Below are 16814 nucleotides of genomic sequence, written 5' to 3'. Positions count from 1 at the left end.
AGAGTGTGTGTGGCTAGAGACAGGAAGCACATTTGAGACTGAGAGGGGGAGGGTGGGTGTGGGGTGTGCTTGTAATTTGATTGACCTAGGAAAAATAAGCTAAGACTGCAGTTTTTAAGATTGCATTTTAAAAACGTTTTGTTATTTTCTTTAAACTCTCCTTTAGCACGTTCTAAATTCTTCAGTGGGCTTACCAGATGGCTCAGTGGAAAGAATCTTCCTACAACACAGGAGATGCAGGTTCAATCCCAGGGTTGGCAAGATACCCTGGAGGAGGAAATGGCAACCCACTCCAGTATTCTTGCCTGGGAAATCCCATGGATAGAGGAGCCTCGCGGGCTCCATGGGGTCACAAAAAGAGTGAGACATGACTTAGCAACTAAAAAGTTCTTCAACAGTGAGAGTCCCTCACTTACTCAACACTGTCCCTTCAGTGAGAAGCCCCTGCTCTGGTGCTGGGAATGAAGCCCTCACAGCAGCAGAATGGACAGCCAAAGCCCTACCTGCAGACCTGCCCCTCTATGATACACACACCCCGCAAGGGACAGCTCAGGACATGCAACCACTGTTAGTGTCCTCCCAGGCACGTCCGGGCCTTTCTGCTCCTGCCCCCTTTCTCACTGGGCTGATCCAAGATCCATCTCAGGTGCCCATCTCCCTTAACCAGCAGACCCTTCATTAACAAATGGTTGGCACCCGGGAGATACACCATGAAGGCGGACCTGGTCCTGGAGCCCTGAGTCCTGTGGGTGAGGGAGGGGAGGAACTTCTGGAGAAGCAGGCCGGTGGGGTGGGCCTCAGAGAGGAATAACCATCTGGACAGAGACCTAGAAGGTAGGGAGGCACTGACACTATTGGGGAGAGTAATGGGGTGGTGACAAACGCAAGGTGTGCTCAGCCGGATGGGGCACAGAGGTCGGGACTGTGCCTAGCACGGGGGGGGCAGCCAATGCTGCCCAGATACACAGAAGATGTCATGACTGTGTGGGCACACCAGTCACTGGTCCGCACTCATGAAGAGGGGATCTGAGAAGAGGGGGATCCCAGAGCCAGGGAAGGTGCCTGGGTCCTGAGGGAGGCAGTCCCGCTCCAGCCTGGAGGCTGGGCACCCACAGCACTGCCTGAACGGCCAGGGTGCCAGTGGGTCAACCCATCTAGATCTTCCTGTTGAGGAAGGTGCCACTCACCTCCCTGCCTGCCAGGCCCACTCCTGCATGACACCTGTCACTGTCCTCGGGAGAAGGACAGGCTGGGCCCCAGCACCGAAGCTGCCACATGAGGGCTAGGGAGCTGATGGGCCAGGTCAGGCTCCTCTCTGCTGGGGCCCCAGGGGAGCCTGAACCAGCAGACTGACACTCCTCTCAGATCCCTCTGTGCCCGCCTGGCCTATCCAAACCCAGACCTGGCCTCTTTCCCCAAAATCCTAGGAGGAAGCGGGGGAGACATGGGGAGTCTGGTTACCCAGGCCCACATGTGGCCGTGTGGAGAGGCTGGCTCTGGCCACCACACTGGGACCACTGCAGGTGCCCGGCACTTTGTCCCCACCAGCTGACAGCCCACCCTCTCCTGCCACCCGCCCACTCACCACTTCTCTGTGACTCCACCCACTGCCACCCTTCTGCCCCAGGGACAGTTGGTCACCATGGCCCAGCAGCTCTTGGGGGCTGGCCGGGCTCAGGAGGCAGTGCTGGGGTGGGGACGGGGGTGGCTGGCGCACAGGCCTGTGAAAATGCTCTTTATTGGCTCCCAGGGATTGGAAGCGGACACTCAGGGATGGAGTTGGGGAGCAGAGTGCTGGGCTTGGCTTCCCTGACGTGGACAGAGGCCCCACCAGACAGTCACTGAGGCCTGCCTCGGCAGACGGAGTGGAGCAGAGGCCAGCATCAGGAGGGCAGGCGGTGCCCCCGGCTCCTGGCAGGTTCTGAGAGTGGCTGCTGCTGGGCGCTGCCGGCCAGGCGCTGGGGAGGAGGTGGACCAGCTCCGGCCACAGGCTTCACTTCCGGGCCTGCTCGTAGTTGTCGGTAAACCAGGCACAGGTCTCCTTCACAGCTACAAAAGCGGGCAGATGAGGGCCAGGGCGGTCCTGACCTCCCCGGAAGGAGGATGGGGACCCAGGGAGTCCTGCCTCTGCGGTGAGGGCACGGAGGCCAAACCCGCGGAGCGTTCCCCCCAACTGGCACTGGGGAAGCTGAGGCCCGGGCAGGGGCAGTGGTGGCCCCCAGGAGAGGCCAGAAGGCCCTGAGGAACAGGGTGGGAGGCTCACCCTGCTTGAAGGGCGTGAACCGGAAGTCGGGCAGGTAGGCCCGCAGCTTGGCATTACTGGCCGTCTTCTTAAACTGCCCATCTGACTTGGTTGTATCAAACTGGGCACCTGGTCAAGGCCTCAGCACAAGGGGAAGCCCCGCTGCCCCCCACCTGCCCTTGAGCCTGGCCCAGCTTTCCCAGGAAGAGCCTCCAGGGCAGAGCAGCAGTGCCTCCATCCCCCGGCCGCCAGGGTGAGCGCCATGGGGGCACCAGGGCACAGTCCTGCAGGGAGGCCCGAGGCACGCCAGCCTCCAACCAAAGGATACGGTGACCTCCCCGTGGAAGTCCATGGCCTCCACCACGGCCTCAGCTGCCTCCTGGACGGACACCTCGTCCTCCTCGCCCACTGTGGGGAGCCAGGGGCCAAAGGCGAGGTCAGGCCCCCGCTGCCCGGCCCCCAGAAGCCCCCTCCCTGCTCGGCGGCTCCGGGGACAGACAGGGTCCCGCCCAGCTGGTCGGGGTGGGGGTGGGGGTGGAGCTGCTGGGCGCCCACCTGACAGGATGATGGGCTCCACCTCATCGTACTCCCGCAGGGCCCAGATAAAGAGCCGGGCCAGGTCCTGCCGGTCAGACGTCCGGGGTCAGAGGCCACCAGTGACAGCCCACAGGCCCATGTCCCCTCTCCAGCCCAGATCCCTCCCTTTGGGCAGTGGCCGGCCAGCTGTGCCCCAACTCCCTCCAGATGAGCTCAGAGCTACCCCAGTGACTCTCTCAGGGACAGGAACCTACAGGGCCCCAGCGAGGATGGGGGCAGCCTGGACCCCCACCCTTTCCCAGGCTCCCTCCCGCCTGCCCACGGCCAGCTCAGCGGCCCCGGGAGATGTTCTAGGGGACAGCCGTGCCCCTCTGCGGCACCAACCAGTGAGTAGATGAACTGCCTCCGGGGCCTCCCCGTGCCCCACACCGTCAAGGCTGAGCCGCTGCCTGTGGGTCAGGAGGGCAAGTGTCAGAGGGGCTGTGGCAGCATCAGCCGTCCCCTCTCCCCGGGCTGCGCCCCAGGGGCCCCCGTGGGCAGCGGGCACTCACTCTTGGCCAGGTGCACCTTGTGGATGAGGCCAGGCAGTACGTGGCCGTCCTCGATACTGAAGTTGTCGTGGGGCCCGAAGACGTTGGTGGGGATGACAGCGGTGAAGGTGCAGCCGTGTTGCTGGAAGTAGGCCCTGTGGCGGCACAGCGTCCCCTCTGGCCCTCACCCTGGGGCCACTGGTCCGCCCCACCCCGAGTCCCACACCCCAGCCAAGGTCTGGGAACCCTGCCGGGCCGCCCCCTGGGCCCACCCACCGTGGGGCACCCGGGCCCCCTTCCCCAGCCTTGACTGGCCTCCGCCCAGGGGGCACAGGAGGAGGACCTGTTCTGCACGTCGATCATCCTCTTGGCATAAGAGTAGCCAAAATTGCTGCTGTGCGGCGGCCCGTTGTGAATCTGGGGGAGCAGAGGACCCGCTGCTTCTCAGCCCCGCCCCCAGGCCAGGCCCCACCCTGCCCAGGCTCCTCCCCTCACCATGGTCTCATCGATAGGGTAGGTGGTCTTGTCTGGGAAGATGCAGGTGGACAGGCAGGAGACCACCTTGCGCACGCCCACCTCGAAGGCCGAGTGTAGCACATTATCATTGATGTGTATGTTTTTCCTCTGCGGGGTGGAGGGGGTGGGGGCGGTGGGAAGCAGGGATCAGGCCCCTCCAGGCACGGTCCAAAGCCTCACCTGCTCCTCCAGGGACTGAAGTGGGACGCACCCTGGAGGCTGCATCTGAGCCTGAGTTCCAACTGCTCCCAGGGCCCACCCCCAGGACTAAAGGACGATCTAGGCCTGCCTCCCCTGAGGCTGCGGGAGGACCTCGGAGGAGAGGGCTACACCCCAAGCTCAGGGCTGAGCCCCACCCTCTGGGGCTGCTGAGGTGGTGCAGGAGCCCAGGGGGCCCAATCTGGCCCTGAGGCAGGAAGGGAAGATGGGGCCCTTCCACACCCCCAACCCAGGAGCTCACCCCTGGCTCTACTGCTCAGTAGCAGTGAAGCCTTGGCCAGCCACATCCCTCCTAGGGCCTCACTTCCCTCTCTGAGAACATGACCTGGCCGGGGCATTTGGGTGGTCTGGGGAGAGGGGAGAGGTGGTGGTCAGGCAGCCTCCTGGGAAGGCTGTCACTGAAACGAGGAGGACAGACCCCCGTGCAGAATCTGGTCTAAGCTTCCACCATCCCAGGCCCAAAGCAGGGCTGAACCACACCAAGGCCAGTGGCAGAGACAGGGACAGCCCTCAGGGGCAAAGCCTGGCAGGGGCAGGGCCCTGGGAGAGCCCAGCTTACACCTCAGCAGCCCAGGGTGCACCCCAGGCTCAGTGCAGCTGGACCTCCTGGGAGCAGGGGCATCTGGAGGCCCAGGAGGCAGGAAGCAGGTAGGGCAGGGTCACACGGCAAATGCTGGCTTCTCTCAGCTCACCCAAACCCCATTTACCTCTTGGGCTTTCCCTATTGGGCCAAATGTCCCCCAGCCTACCTGTGTGCCCCTCTGCCTACAGCCCAAGTGTAGGGCACTGGGGGCCCTCAGGGCTGCCCCCCCGGCTGGGCCAAGCCCTGACCCTCAGGAGCTTCGTGAGGCCAGAACAAGAACTTGGGAAGCTGGCCAAAAAGTCCCCAAAATCCAGGATCCTGGCTCCCAGTGCTCACTGGGGCTCTCCCTTACCCAGAAGTCCAAATTGTATTTGATATTCCGGAACAGGCCCCCCACCATTGCAGCAAGATGGATGACGTGTGTGGGCTGGACCTGTTGAAACAGCGCTCGGGTCTGTGCAGCATCCCTGTGGGGAAGCCAGGCCATCAGGGGCTGCTTGGAAGCCCAAGGGAACGAGCGTCTTGGCTCAAGGCACTGGGGGCAGGAGCCAGGCAGGGTCAAAGGTGGGAGGGGCTGCCAAAAGGGAAAGTGGCCAGGCCAGGCCCTGGCAGGTAGGAGAGTGTGGGCTTCCAGGAAGAGAAAGGAGGAAGTTTGCCCAGGAGCAAAGCTGTGCACACCCCGGCCAGGCCAGCCACCTGGCAGGGAGGGCCCGGATGCGAGGCCCCGCCAGGGACAGGGCTGGCCCGGAGCACTCAGTCTGGAGAGGGCACAGTAGGGGGTGCTCCAGGGATGGGCGGACTCACGTGAGATCGGCATCCTTGGAGGAGACAAACACCCAGTCCTCTCCGGGCAGCCTGGCCCCATCTTCTACCACCTTCTGGATGGCTCTGCCCACCAGCCCTGAGCCCCCAGTCACTAGGATCCGCCTGGTCCCCCGAGGATCACCCATGGTGGCTACACCTGTAGGGCCAAATGGTGTGAGGCTGAGGCCATTGCTCCCATCCCACAGAACCCCACTCCCCTGAGCTGCCCCAGCCCAGGGTCACTGCCCCTAGCACTGGGGCACAGTATGAGGTCACTAGGCCAGGGAGACTGCCTGCTGGGGACCAGGCAGACCCAGCTAGCCTGAGCCATCCGCTCCCCTCAGCTCTGTTCCCCAGGGAGCCCTGTGCCTACCACTCAGCCCAGAGAACCAGGCTCTGCCCTGTGGGCCCAACCCTGACCCCCACTGGGCCAAGAAAGAGAATATTTGGCTCCTCTCTGGCTCACAAGAAGGGAGGCAGCCAACTTTGGGTCTGGGGCTTTCTGGCCAAAGTCCATATGCTACTGACTGCGGGAAGGGGCGGCGGCTGTGTTTGCAGCCCAGTGCCCACTCCAGCTAGCTTTGGAAAGCTTGGTTCCTTCTGGGCAGGCAGAGCTTCTGGCTACCTGGAGAAATGGACAGGCTTCAGGGTGCCACCACCTCGTAGGAACCTATCCTGGGGGCTGGAAATCTGCTCGGGCAGCTACCGGAGGACTTTGAACTCCCCGATGCAGAGCCCGACGGGCAGCCCGGACCAGAGGGGGCCCTTCCCGGACATTCTGCTGCTCCTGATGGCACGGGCAGTGTAGCAGCAGGCCCTGGGGTAGACGCTACCGCGGCCGGGCCCCTCCCACGTTTCCCCAGGCGCTTCCCAAGCCCTCCACCCCTGGACCCACCTCTGAGCCCATTCGCACAGTGCAGTTGGGCCCCCTTCCGTGCTTCCTGGTCCCTCCCACGCCCCCAGTTCCCGGCACCCTTCAGACATTTCTGATTGTCACGGGGCACCCAAGGTCCAGGACCCAGATCGCCATGCCACAGCGCCCCTAGCCTTCTTACCCACCTGCCCACCTGCCCGCAGAGCCGCTTCCGGCGCCGGCTGAGTGCCCAGCCACGCGCCGGGGCCAGGTGGAGTGGGCAGGACCAGGTCGGCCCTCCCGCGGCACTCTGGGAAGTGGAGTCCTCGAGGGCCGCCCCGGGAGCTGCTGGGACATGAAGTCCAGGGCCGCGCAGTAGCCTGGGAAATGTAGTTCCCGTCGGCTCCGCCTCCCCTAGGCCGATCACTGCTAGCCCCTAACCCAGACGGTGCCGGCGTTGGGGCGGTGGGAGAGGACGCGAGGCTGCGCATCTCCGAAAGCCCGCAGGCTCTGGACCGAGGAGTAGCAGCAGGGCCAAAGAATATTCTAAAAACGGAGGAGCTGCAGCTGCTCGGTGCTTTCCTAGGGTAAAAACTGCATTTGTGAGAAGCAACTGCAACAGTTACTGTATTCAGGACACTATATAAAATATACTTTAATAAATACATTAAAAAGACAAACACATTTCACGAGATTATTAATAGCAGGAGATAGCTTGGGGGCCACTGTTGTAGTTCAGGTAATAAGGACTCAGAAGTTTACTGACTGAAGCAACATCAAGTTGGAAGAATTAAGAGCATTCCTGCTTCATTGGCTAGGCAAGCTAAGGGAGGAAGTTAGGTACAAGGCCTGGTGTGATGGTTGGTGTCAAACTGGTTATGTGTCAACTTGGCGAGGCTGTAGCATGCAGTGATTCACACACAAATCTAGATGCTGCCAGTGAAGATACTTCATAGACAGTAGCATCTTAGATCAGGTGACTTGAAGAAAACTAGACTTTCCTTGATAATGTGGGTCTCATTCATTCAGGAGGCTTCCCAGGTGGCATAGTGGTAAAGAATCCACCTGCCAATTTAGGAGGCACAGCTTTGATTCCTGAGTCGGGAAGATCCCCTAGAGCAGGAAATGGCAACCCACTCCAGTATTCTTGCATAGGAAATCTCACGGACAGAGGAGCCTGGTAGGCTACAGTCCAGGGGGTCGCAAAGAGCCGGACACAACTGAGTGAGCACATCCATTCAGTTGAGAAGCCTTAAGAGCAAAATTGAAGTTTCACTGAAGGAGAAGACATTCTACTTCAAGACTGGAGAATTCCTGCCTAAGAGTTCTAGCCTGCCAGCCTGTCCTACAGACTTCAGACTTGCCAGCCCCACAATCATGTAAGTCAGTCCTTCAAAATACATCTATATCTACCTATCTATATATACATATATGTATTTGTTATATACAGTTTGCGTTTCTGTCTAGGGCACTGTAAGTATGGTGAATAGAGTTTTCATCAATGGAAGTATAGAGCTGGAATAAAAGCAACTGTAAACTAAATCCAGCAGCATAGTAAAAGGATTATACACATGATTAAGTGGGATTTATTTCTGCAATGCAAGGGATGGTTAAATTAAAAAAAAATAATCAAATACACCACATTCATAGAACAAAGAAAAAAATGATCTCAGCTGAGGCAGATAAAGCATTTGATAAAGTCTAACACCCTTTCATGATAAGAACACTCAACAAACCAGGAACAGAAGAGAACTTCCTCAACTTAATCAAGGGCATTTATGAAAAATCCACAGCTAACATCACACTCCTTTAACATCCCAAAAGAAATCATTCCTGAATATTCATTGGAAGGACTGATGCTGAAACTCCAATACTTTGGCCACCTGATGCAAAGAACCAACTCATTGGAAAAGACCCTGATGCTGGGAAAGACTGAAGTCAGGAGGAGAAGGGGATGACAGAGGATGAGATGGTTGGATGGCATGACCAACTCGATGGACATAAGTTTGAGCAGGCTCTGGGAGATGGTGAAGTACAGGGAAGCCTGATGTGCTGCAGTCCATGGGGTCGCAAAGAATTGGACACAACTGAACGACTGAAGAACCACGTCATACTTAATGAATGAAAACTAAAAGCTTTCCCCTTAAAAGGTAAGAAATTAAACAAGAATGTTCACTTTTGCCACTTCTGCTCAAAATTATACTGGAAGTTCTGGCCTGAGTGACTGGGCAAGAAAAAGAAAAACAAAGCACCCAGACTGGCAGCCCCACTGTGACTTCCTACAACGGATCCTGGGAAGTGCTGCAAACAGAAGCGGAGGCACTTTTACAGAAAGAAAGGGATGGACTCAGGATGGGCTGAAACAAGATATGTTCATTACAATCCACCCCTTGACGACTCAATATCCACATCAGTACATTTTCTCAAAAAGCAGTTTCAAAGCTTCCATTCATCCATTCCAACATGTAATTATTACATAGCTCTGAAGCTGGTCCCTCCTCCCCGCCAAAGGAACATCATCAGAGTCTCTTCATTAATGTGTCCTGTTTCATCCAGAGTTTCTGAGCCATGTCTTCTTGATCTCTGACAAGACTCCATCATATTTTTTGCATCTAATGAACCTAATTTGAATTTAACTATTGCTATCACACCCTAGGAAGAAAGAGGTAAAGGGAAAAGAAAGAAAATAAGCTTTAGAATTTGACTCTAGGACTTCCCTGGCAGCCCAGTGGTTAAGACTCTGGACTTCCACTACAGGGGGCTCAGGGAACTAAGATCCTACACTCCCCGAGGCACAGTCAAATAAATAAAATATGGTGACACATAAAGGAAATAAATATGGAAAGAGCTGCAGTCTTTGTTAATTAAAGTCTGGGGCAAGCTTATTTTTTTCCTGTTGGTGATCTTCTTTTTCCTGTTTGTGGTCCAGTCATTTCATGAAACTTCATGTTCTGTTTTTTCTTTCGCTCATGATCAGGTCTTTCAGTGTCAAGACCAGGCACTCCTTTAGTTCAGGAAGGTTTTCTTCTGCTACAGCTTTGAATCTAGATGGTCTGGGTGAAACGCTGTGGGTTAACACCCAAATCCCCCTTTTTCATTGTCCGTTAACCAGGTTCCTTTGAGTCAAAATAAAACTTCTGGTTATATTTTTCTCTATTTTATTTTGGCTGCACTGCACATAATGTGGGATCTTAGTTCCCTGACCAGGGATCAAACCCATACCCCCTACAATGGAAGCCTGCAGTCTTAACCACTAGACTGTCATGGAAGTCCCATGTTTTACTTTATGTTTATATAGCTGTACATTTCCTCAAATGATCATGTATTGCTTCTGTAATTAAGTTATTTAATCTGCCTACAGGAAAATGGCTGGGCACATTTAGTTTCACTAGACATGTGACACTCAGCCTCTAAACAGTGAAAGGAATGCCAAGAGTTCAGTGGATGGTCACAAAGGCACGGCCTTCCCCTGCCCGCCCCCTGATGCGTGGGCAGTGCTTGCCAACTAACCTCCCTATAGATATCCTGTGTTTCGTGACCACTGGCTTCTTTTATATCTGTTTTCTCTATTTCCACCATGTGTTTTAAGTTTTTAATGTTATTATTGTATAGAAAACATTCATACTATGCAAACATATTCTCTATGGAAGAACTGGCTGGAAAAAAGAACAGTCCAAGCGACATGCACGCTCTTAATGTTTCATATGGCCTGACTCAAGCAGAGCTGGCATGCAGGAAGGTGAAGCTGAGCCAGCAAACCCACAGGGCCAACAGCAAGGGCTGAGCTGCCCAAAATGGAACACTCACATCCTGCTCAACAAATCAGCATCTGAAAACAACCAGCCAGGACCAAACGATGACCAGAGTTACATGATCTTCTCCTGGTGTTCAGGGCTGCTGTGTGATGGAAGATTGATTATCCAAAAGTTCGGTAGCCCATCTGGATTTCAAAGGCATTTAGAACCCACCTATGATGCAAATAAACCAAAGACCTACATTTTAAATTTCAGAAATAAAATCTGGATGCACCTGAAAATAGTAACTTTCAAAGCATCAATTTGTCCACAGACGTCTCACAGCTACACTGAATCCAGCAGGCTGCCAGGTCGTGGTGGCTGGGGCAGGCAGGCCTGGGCTACCCCTTGTTGTGGGAAGGACCTGAAATGCACACGTCAATCTCCGGTGGAGAAACAATCCAGTCCCTCGTGCTGGTCTCGCTCTGCGCGGTGCCACGTGCTGAGGACATCCTTCTGGGGCCCTCCTTGCAGCAGCAGCCAGCCCTAAGCTCCCCCTGCCAGCGGCTACTTAGCTTACAGAGATCCACGCCGCCTGGCTGCACAGGTGCGATTTCTGATGAGTCCGAAAGCTGGACTTCCAGATGAAGCTCTTCCCGCACTTTGAGCACCGGAACGGCCTCTCTCGGGTGTGGATCCGCTGGTGCTGGGCGAGGAGAGTGCTGTAACTGAAGGGCTTCCCGCACCACTGGCACCCGAAAGGCTTCTCGCCGCTGTGGACGCGCTGGTGGCGGTGCAGCGTGGAGAGACGTGTGAAGGCACGGCCGCACTGCCCGCAGGTGTGCGGCTTCTGGCCAGCGTGTGCGCTGCGGTGCTGTGCCAGGTGCGAGCGCTGGCTGAACGCGCGGCCGCACTCCCCGCACGCGTGCGGCTTCTCGCCGCTGTGCGTGGCCCGGTGTCTCACCAGACGCGAGAAGTATCGGAAGGTCTTGGCGCACGTTTCGCACCTGTGGGCTGCCTGCCCTTTAGCGTTTGTCTCGCGGCTACAGAAAAGCTCGGGTCCCCATTTACCGCCTTTCTGGGCCCCTTCTCCTTTGGAGATGGTCCAAAAGGTTCCATGTGATGGTCTCTCCTGGATAAGGAAGTTCTCCAGGCTCCCTAGCCTGCCCTCCTGCAGAGCGGCTTCTTTGCAGACTGCTTTTGGAGGCTCACCCCTGAAGAAGCTTCCAGATGCTCCTCCTGGAGGCTCTGCAGCTGGAGTCATTTTCACCCTTGCAGTCACATGTTTACACAAAGACCCCTGGGTGGAATCTGAAAGAGAAAGGGCCCACGTGTTACCCTGTTTGAGAAGGTCCACCTGGGCCCCTACTCTGTGCCTGCAAGTATCAACCACCTGCTGGCCCTCTCCACGAGGTGTCTCACGGGTGAGTCCAGGCTCACTGGCTGTGCGCATGTGCCCACCTCCTTCATGGACCTTCCCCTCACATGTCCCAACTTTTTCTTGCCAGCTTTTTCTAGTTGAAGTCTGTAGCTGACGCTACAAGCACCGTACACCAAGCCCCCGCCTCCCTGGCATTCCTGCCCTGCTGCAGCAGACAGCTCTGAGAGCTCCGCCTGCCAGCATCCTCTGGGACAGGCATGCCTCTGTCTTAGCCGAGGTCTGCACTTCCAGCCCAGGCTGCAGACAGGTACCACCCCAGGGGCAGGGACCAAGGATAAGTGTCCCCCTCCCTTGCTCTGATGGACAATCCCAGATGCCTCCTGCAGCCTCTCAGTGGTCATGGTCCTGGAGCTGTGGTGCTCCACACGCTGGCAGTGGCAGCTCTGTACTGACTTCTCTCCTCTCTCTCTTCCTGCTTTCTCTTGCCTGCTTCCAGAAATTACTGCCTGCCAAATACATATCTATACCTGAAACTCTAAGGCTCTACACTCAGGAAACCCAAAGGACTAGAACTGACCCTCAGGAAAGGTTTCTGGGATGATGCCCTAACTGCTCAGACGTCCACAGGCGTCCAGTGCGGGGATGAGGTGTCAGAGTTGGACTGCAGGACACCCAGTGCGTGTGCAGAGAGGTGAAGAACTGGGTGGTATGAGGAGCTCCCTATATTTGGTGTCAGAAGTGATGCTGTGAGAACAGACGTTCCTGTTTAAGGGTAGGTGGGCAGACACTTCCAGATCGTGCCAAGGTCACCAGGGGCCACTGCTACCCGTGGCCAGCAGCAGTTCTGGGAGGCGGGATGTCTGGCTTGACAGATGTTAAGTGTTCTGGATCTCAAACTTATGCCAAGGGCATTATTTGGAACCTGAGACCCACGATGCTGAGAACCAGCCCCAATTTTCACAACTTGAGCCAAGAGCCTCCCCCCAGCTCTGGCTGGTTTGGTTGGGTTTTCAGTTCCTTGTAACTGAGGGTTCTGATAACTCATCCCATGGGGCTGTTGGGGGAGAAAGTGAGGTACAATTTGTTAAGCATCTGGCATGGTGCTGGACTCCCAGAAAATTGTCCTCAATCTTCAATGAAGGGGAAGGGCAACAATCACAGTCTTTACCCCTTCACCGCTAACTGGCTGCCTGTTTTCAATTGATGGGTGTCCATGTGCCTGGGTAAGGACACCAAGGGACAAGCCAACGAAAGTGCACTTTATGACTGTGTGACTGTCCTTCTATCCGGCTGTTCACAACACTGGCTGTGTATGGTGAGTGCAAATACTGAACAACTGGAGGCCTGTGGCTCCCCTCACTCACCCATGCCGGCATTTCCCGCAGTCTCTGCTTCCTGGGCCCCCAGCAGGTCTGAGCCCCAGGGCTCCCTTCCTTGCTCCAGTTGGGAGATGAGATCTGGCTTGGATTCTGGAACTCCTGCCCGAGAGAAGAGAGGAAATGGGTGAAGTGCTAGGGCATGCTTGGCTTCCCACTCCAGAGGCAGTCTGGGACTCGGGGGTTAGCTGGCCCTACCATGCAGGCTCTGAAACATGGAGTCTCCCCAGGAGGTTGAGGTGGGTGGGGAGCAGGGCAGGGATAAGGACTCAACAGAGGCCCGCCTCTGTGAGAGACGAGGACACCTCTAGTCTCCAGGCAGCCCCGGGGACGGGTCCAGAGACCCCACCTGTCACCTGGGAGCAGAATGTCCCACCTCTGGTCCCAGAGTCACAACCAGCCTGGCCCCTCCGAGATCCCACCTTAGCTCTGAGGGGGGCTGGGGGTGGGGAGGAGGGAAGGGCTGCGGCTGAATCACCTCACCCAGAGAGACCAGGTTCCTGTAAGTCTCCAGCATCACGTCTCTATACAGGGTCCTCTGCCCAGCATCCAGACGCGCCCCTTCTTCCTGGGTGAAGTGCACAGCCACGTCCCCAAAAGTCAGGAGGCCCTGAAACAACACTGGTTCTGCCCATGGAGTCAGCACATCAGGATTCAAGGCAGAGGAGGCAGATGGCTCACCAGCAGGCATGTGGGACCCCTGGACTCCATCTCAAGGTACCCTGCTTGCCAGGGAACCCGTAATGACAACCGTCAACCCAACCTATCCATACCCCAATCTGCTCAGTACCGCCTTTCCTGATGAGTGTCCCGCAGCCTCCGGAACGCCCTGGGGAACAACGCGGAGCGGCAAGGGAAGCCCCTGTGAGGCCCCGTCCTGGAGAGGACCTGGGACTCAGGGTCCCAAGTGAAGCGGGCTCCGAGGAAAGATCTTCTGGGAGGCAAGGAGCCCAGGTCCCGGGGGCAGGAGCGCTCACCTGGGGCCAGGCGGCCGGGGGGCTGCCCGCCATGCCGGCTCCCCGTTCCCCCGCGGCGAGGGCAGCGGCGGCGGCAGGGCGGCCTGCAGACAGGAGAGAAGGCTGGGGACGGCGGCGGGCCCGGGGCTCCGGACCCAGCCCCAGCCCTGCAGCGGCTCCAGCTCGCAGGCCGGCCGGGACAGGGGCCTCGCGAGGACGCAGAGGCTCTGCGTTAAGGTGAGCACCCGGGCGCGCTGGTCAACCATAATAGAGCAGGGTAGCTGGGTGGGCGTCGCACAGGCAGACGGGAGAAGCCGGCTCAAGCCCTGTCCCGCCCGCCTGCGGCGAGGCTATAACTCCAGGTCCGCTCCGCACTCCAAAGCTCCCCGAAGCTCCCCGCTCGGCCCCGCCCCGCTTTGTCTCCACAGGCTCCGCCCCCTGCGTCCCTCTGCCCCGCCCCACGCCCCGCCTCCTCGGGCTCCGGCCGTGGGACACCTGCGACGCTTGCTGAACGCAGAGATCACGGGCTGTTGCCACTGAAGTTCTAGTTCCGTGGGTCTGAATGTACTTCGGAGTCAACTTGAGTAAGCTTTCCTGGAGACTCTATGGAGAGCAGACTTTAGCACCCTCCCGTTCCTAGGACGGTCCGCACCTTCTCCACTGCCTGGCCGATGCCGGAGGGCCTGCTAGTCACACGCGCACGTCTGCCTCCCAGGATCTGGGCTTGGCGCTGGCACAACTCTGTCAAGAAAGAAGGGAGGGAGGGAGGAAAAGAAAAGAAAGAAAAAGTAAAAGAAAGAGGCACCTGGTCCGGATACCAGGAAGGTTTGTGGTTGTGACCAGCCGGTGTTGGAAAAGTCCTGCTTCCAGGTACAAGGAGGTTTGGAGCAGCGGACGTGCTGCTCAGGTGAGAGGAGACAGTTGACTGACTATATCCTTCGCAGGCAGTTGGTCCAGCATAAGGAAGCGCAGCTAGTAGTAGCGAGGACGATCGTTACTCTTGATTCTTCTATGGCAATCACGCTGCAGGACGGGATAGATCCCACCCCAGATTTGATTGCAATGTGGACTTACGGTGCCACACACACACCAAGAAGGTAGCAAAACATTTACTACTTACATTAGGAGGCTTTTCTGGGGGCAGCAAGGCAGCCCGCTGAAAATGGCTTGAAAAAGCAGGCAAAGGAGACTGGATTGGGGTTTGATGGTGGTCAAAGGGTAAGCCAGGGTATTCCCACCTGTAGGCAGGGACTTGGAGGGAGCACCCGGGCCTTCTCATCCGCTTGTCCAGATGTGGGGCAAAGGGAAGAGTGAGAGGTTAGGCTTAAAAGCCTCAACACTGAAAGGAATGCAGACTGTCACATCTTCCTGCTGCAGGCTGTGGCTTCAGAGCTCCTCACACACCCCATAGCATTCACAGCGTTTGCACACTTTGCACTATCAAGTGATTCACATTCCTTTCAACCGTGTATATTTATCAATCTAGACATTGGTTGCCTGTACTGGTTTTTTATCATGGCAATTAGATGGACATTGAACCTCGAACTGCAAATATTTTATTTTTATAAGCATATGTAATGACAATTGTATTTTCAAAAAGTTAAATTTCAGCATTTCAGCTTTAAAATTCAAGAGCACCATAGATTGGTTAGAAAACCAGTCTATGGTGAAAATACTGAGAGAAGTGTTGTGTCTCTAAGAGTCCGGGGGCAGGGGGGAGGCATTGGCTATGCAGAGCCTTGAAATTTTTCTGGGGTGATGGTGACACTCCTTATCTATATACAGGGTTGAGTAACACAAGTGTCTGCATATGTCAAAGTCAAAATTCATACAAGGGTACATGTAAGACATGTATTTCACTGTCTAAGTTTTACCTAAAATATGTCTCCTGTAAACATTTTAAAGTCTAGTTGGTGATTTGCATGCTGAATTAGGAATGGACTGTACTAATATCTGCAACTTACTTTGAAACGCACCAAAAAATAAGATGAATGAGTAGACAGAATAGATATGCAGCTGAATAAATACATGATAAAGAAAGATAGCAAAACAGTAATTTGTTGTTGTTGTTCAGTCACTAAATCACATCTAACTCTTGACCCCATAGACTGCAGCACGCCAGGCTTTTCTGTCCTTCACTGTCTCCTGGAGTTTGCTCGAACTCATGTCCACTGAGTCGTTGATGCCATCCAACCACCTCATCCTCTGTCTCCCCCTTCTCCTCCTGCCTTCAATCTTTCCCAGCATCAGGGTGTTTTCCAGTGACTCAACTCTTATCATCAGGTGGCCAACATAATGGAGCTTCAGCTTCAACATCAGTTCTTCCAATGAATATTCAGGGAATAAACACATGATAAAGAAATATAGCAAAACAGTAATAGTAGAAACTAAATACTGTGTATATGAAGGCTCGCTGTACAATTTTTTTTCAAATGTATTTTTAAAAATAGTCATGATATTGGCATTTTTCATTTATCAAGTTTTATTTTACAACTTTATACTCATTAACTATAACTAATGTTTTGGTTTTTTAACTTCAGCTTTTTATTTTGAAATAATTTAAATTCACAGGAAGTTGCAAAATACTACAGAGAGGTCCCATGTTCTCTTCACTCAGTGTTTCCCAATAAAACATCTTATGTTATCAAAACCAGGAAATGGATGATGGTATTAATTCATGTACAGACCTTACCTGATTTCATCAGTCTTGCATGCACTCTTTATTTTGGGAGTTAGTTCAGTCACTCAGTCATGTCCCACTCTTTGCAACCCCATGGACTGCAGCACAGCAGGCCTCCCTGTCCATCACCAACTCCCGGAGTTCACTCAAACTCATGTCCATTGAGTTGGTGATACCATCCAACCATCTCATCATTTGTCGTCCCCTTCTCCTCCCGTCTTCAATCTTTCCCAGCATCAGGGTCTTTTCAAATGAATCAGTTCTTCTCACCAGGTGGCCAAAGAATTGCAGTTTCAGCTTCAGCATCAGTCCTTCCAATGAATATTCAGGACTGATTTCCTTTAGGATGGACTAGTTGGATCTCCTTACTGTCCAAGGGACTCTCAAGAATCTTCTCCAACAC

General features: G+C 55.3%; 2 protein-coding genes across 5 annotated transcripts; both read right to left on the bottom strand.

The window, feature by feature from the left end:
• Nucleotides 1–1720: 1720 nt before the first annotated feature.
• On the bottom strand, nucleotides 1721–8783 carry GFUS (GDP-L-fucose synthase). 3 transcript variants are annotated; one of them, XM_061438252.1, is made up of 11 exons: nucleotides 6499–8783; nucleotides 5432–5588; nucleotides 4980–5094; nucleotides 3805–3933; nucleotides 3653–3726; nucleotides 3331–3464; nucleotides 3164–3228; nucleotides 2798–2864; nucleotides 2571–2650; nucleotides 2264–2363; nucleotides 1721–2049 (listed from the first exon to the last, which is right to left on the bottom strand). In XM_061438252.1, the coding sequence occupies exons 1-11, from the start codon at nucleotides 6950–6952 to the stop codon at nucleotides 1994–1996; spliced, it is 1431 nt and encodes a 476-aa protein (XP_061294236.1). In that variant the 5' UTR covers nucleotides 6953–8783; the 3' UTR covers nucleotides 1721–1993. The 3 variants fall into 3 exon arrangements, with proteins under 3 accessions (XP_061294236.1, XP_061294237.1, XP_061294235.1); XM_061438253.1 differs by lacking the exon at nucleotides 6499–8783 and adding an exon at nucleotides 6327–6490; XM_061438251.1 differs by lacking the exon at nucleotides 3805–3933 and having other exon boundaries at nucleotides 6499–6605.
• On the bottom strand, nucleotides 8638–14180 carry LOC133260124 (zinc finger protein 485-like). Of its 2 annotated transcripts, XM_061438268.1 has the most exons (4): nucleotides 13753–14180; nucleotides 13259–13385; nucleotides 12764–12877; nucleotides 8638–11329 (listed from the first exon to the last, which is right to left on the bottom strand). In XM_061438268.1, exons 1-4 carry the CDS (start codon nucleotides 13783–13785, stop codon nucleotides 10590–10592), a joined length of 1014 nt encoding a protein of 337 aa, XP_061294252.1. In that variant the 5' UTR covers nucleotides 13786–14180; the 3' UTR covers nucleotides 8638–10589. The 2 variants fall into 2 exon arrangements, with proteins under 2 accessions (XP_061294252.1, XP_061294251.1); XM_061438267.1 differs by lacking the exon at nucleotides 13753–14180 and having other exon boundaries at nucleotides 13259–13746.
• Nucleotides 14181–16814: the final 2634 nt, after the last annotated feature.

The sequence above is a fragment of the Bos javanicus genome, chromosome 14 (assembly GCF_032452875.1).
Source record: "Bos javanicus breed banteng chromosome 14, ARS-OSU_banteng_1.0, whole genome shotgun sequence".
NCBI lineage: Eukaryota > Metazoa > Chordata > Mammalia > Artiodactyla > Bovidae > Bos > Bos javanicus.
The sequence above is the reverse complement of the archived record's forward strand: the minus strand, read 5'-3'. Positions and strand labels throughout refer to the sequence as shown.

What these genes read in the sequence shown, in the direction of transcription:
- LOC133260124 (XM_061438267.1), bottom strand. Translation starts at nt 13,466, where the DNA reads ATGCCTGCTGGTGAGCCATCTGCCTCCTCTGCCTTGAATCCTGATGTG. An exon ending in CAGGAACCTGGTCTCTCTGG is followed by an intron (nt 12,878 to 13,258) that starts GTGAGGTGATTC and finishes TCTCTCGGGCAG; the next exon opens with GAGTTCCAGAATCCAAGCCA. An exon ending in TGCGGGAAATGCCGGCATGG is followed by an intron (nt 11,330 to 12,763) that starts GTGAGTGAGGGG and finishes TTTCTCTTTCAG; the next exon opens with ATTCCACCCAGGGGTCTTTG.
- GFUS (XM_061438252.1), bottom strand. Translation starts at nt 6,952, where the DNA reads ATGTATTTATTAAAGTATATTTTATATAGTGTCCTGAATACAGTAACT. An exon ending in AATACAATTTGGACTTCTGG is followed by an intron (nt 3,934 to 4,979) that starts GTAAGGGAGAGC and finishes TCCACCCCGCAG; the next exon opens with AGGAAAAACATACACATCAA. An exon ending in ATGATCGACGTGCAGAACAG is followed by an intron (nt 3,465 to 3,652) that starts GTCCTCCTCCTG and finishes GTGCCGCCACAG; the next exon opens with GGCCTACTTCCAGCAACACG.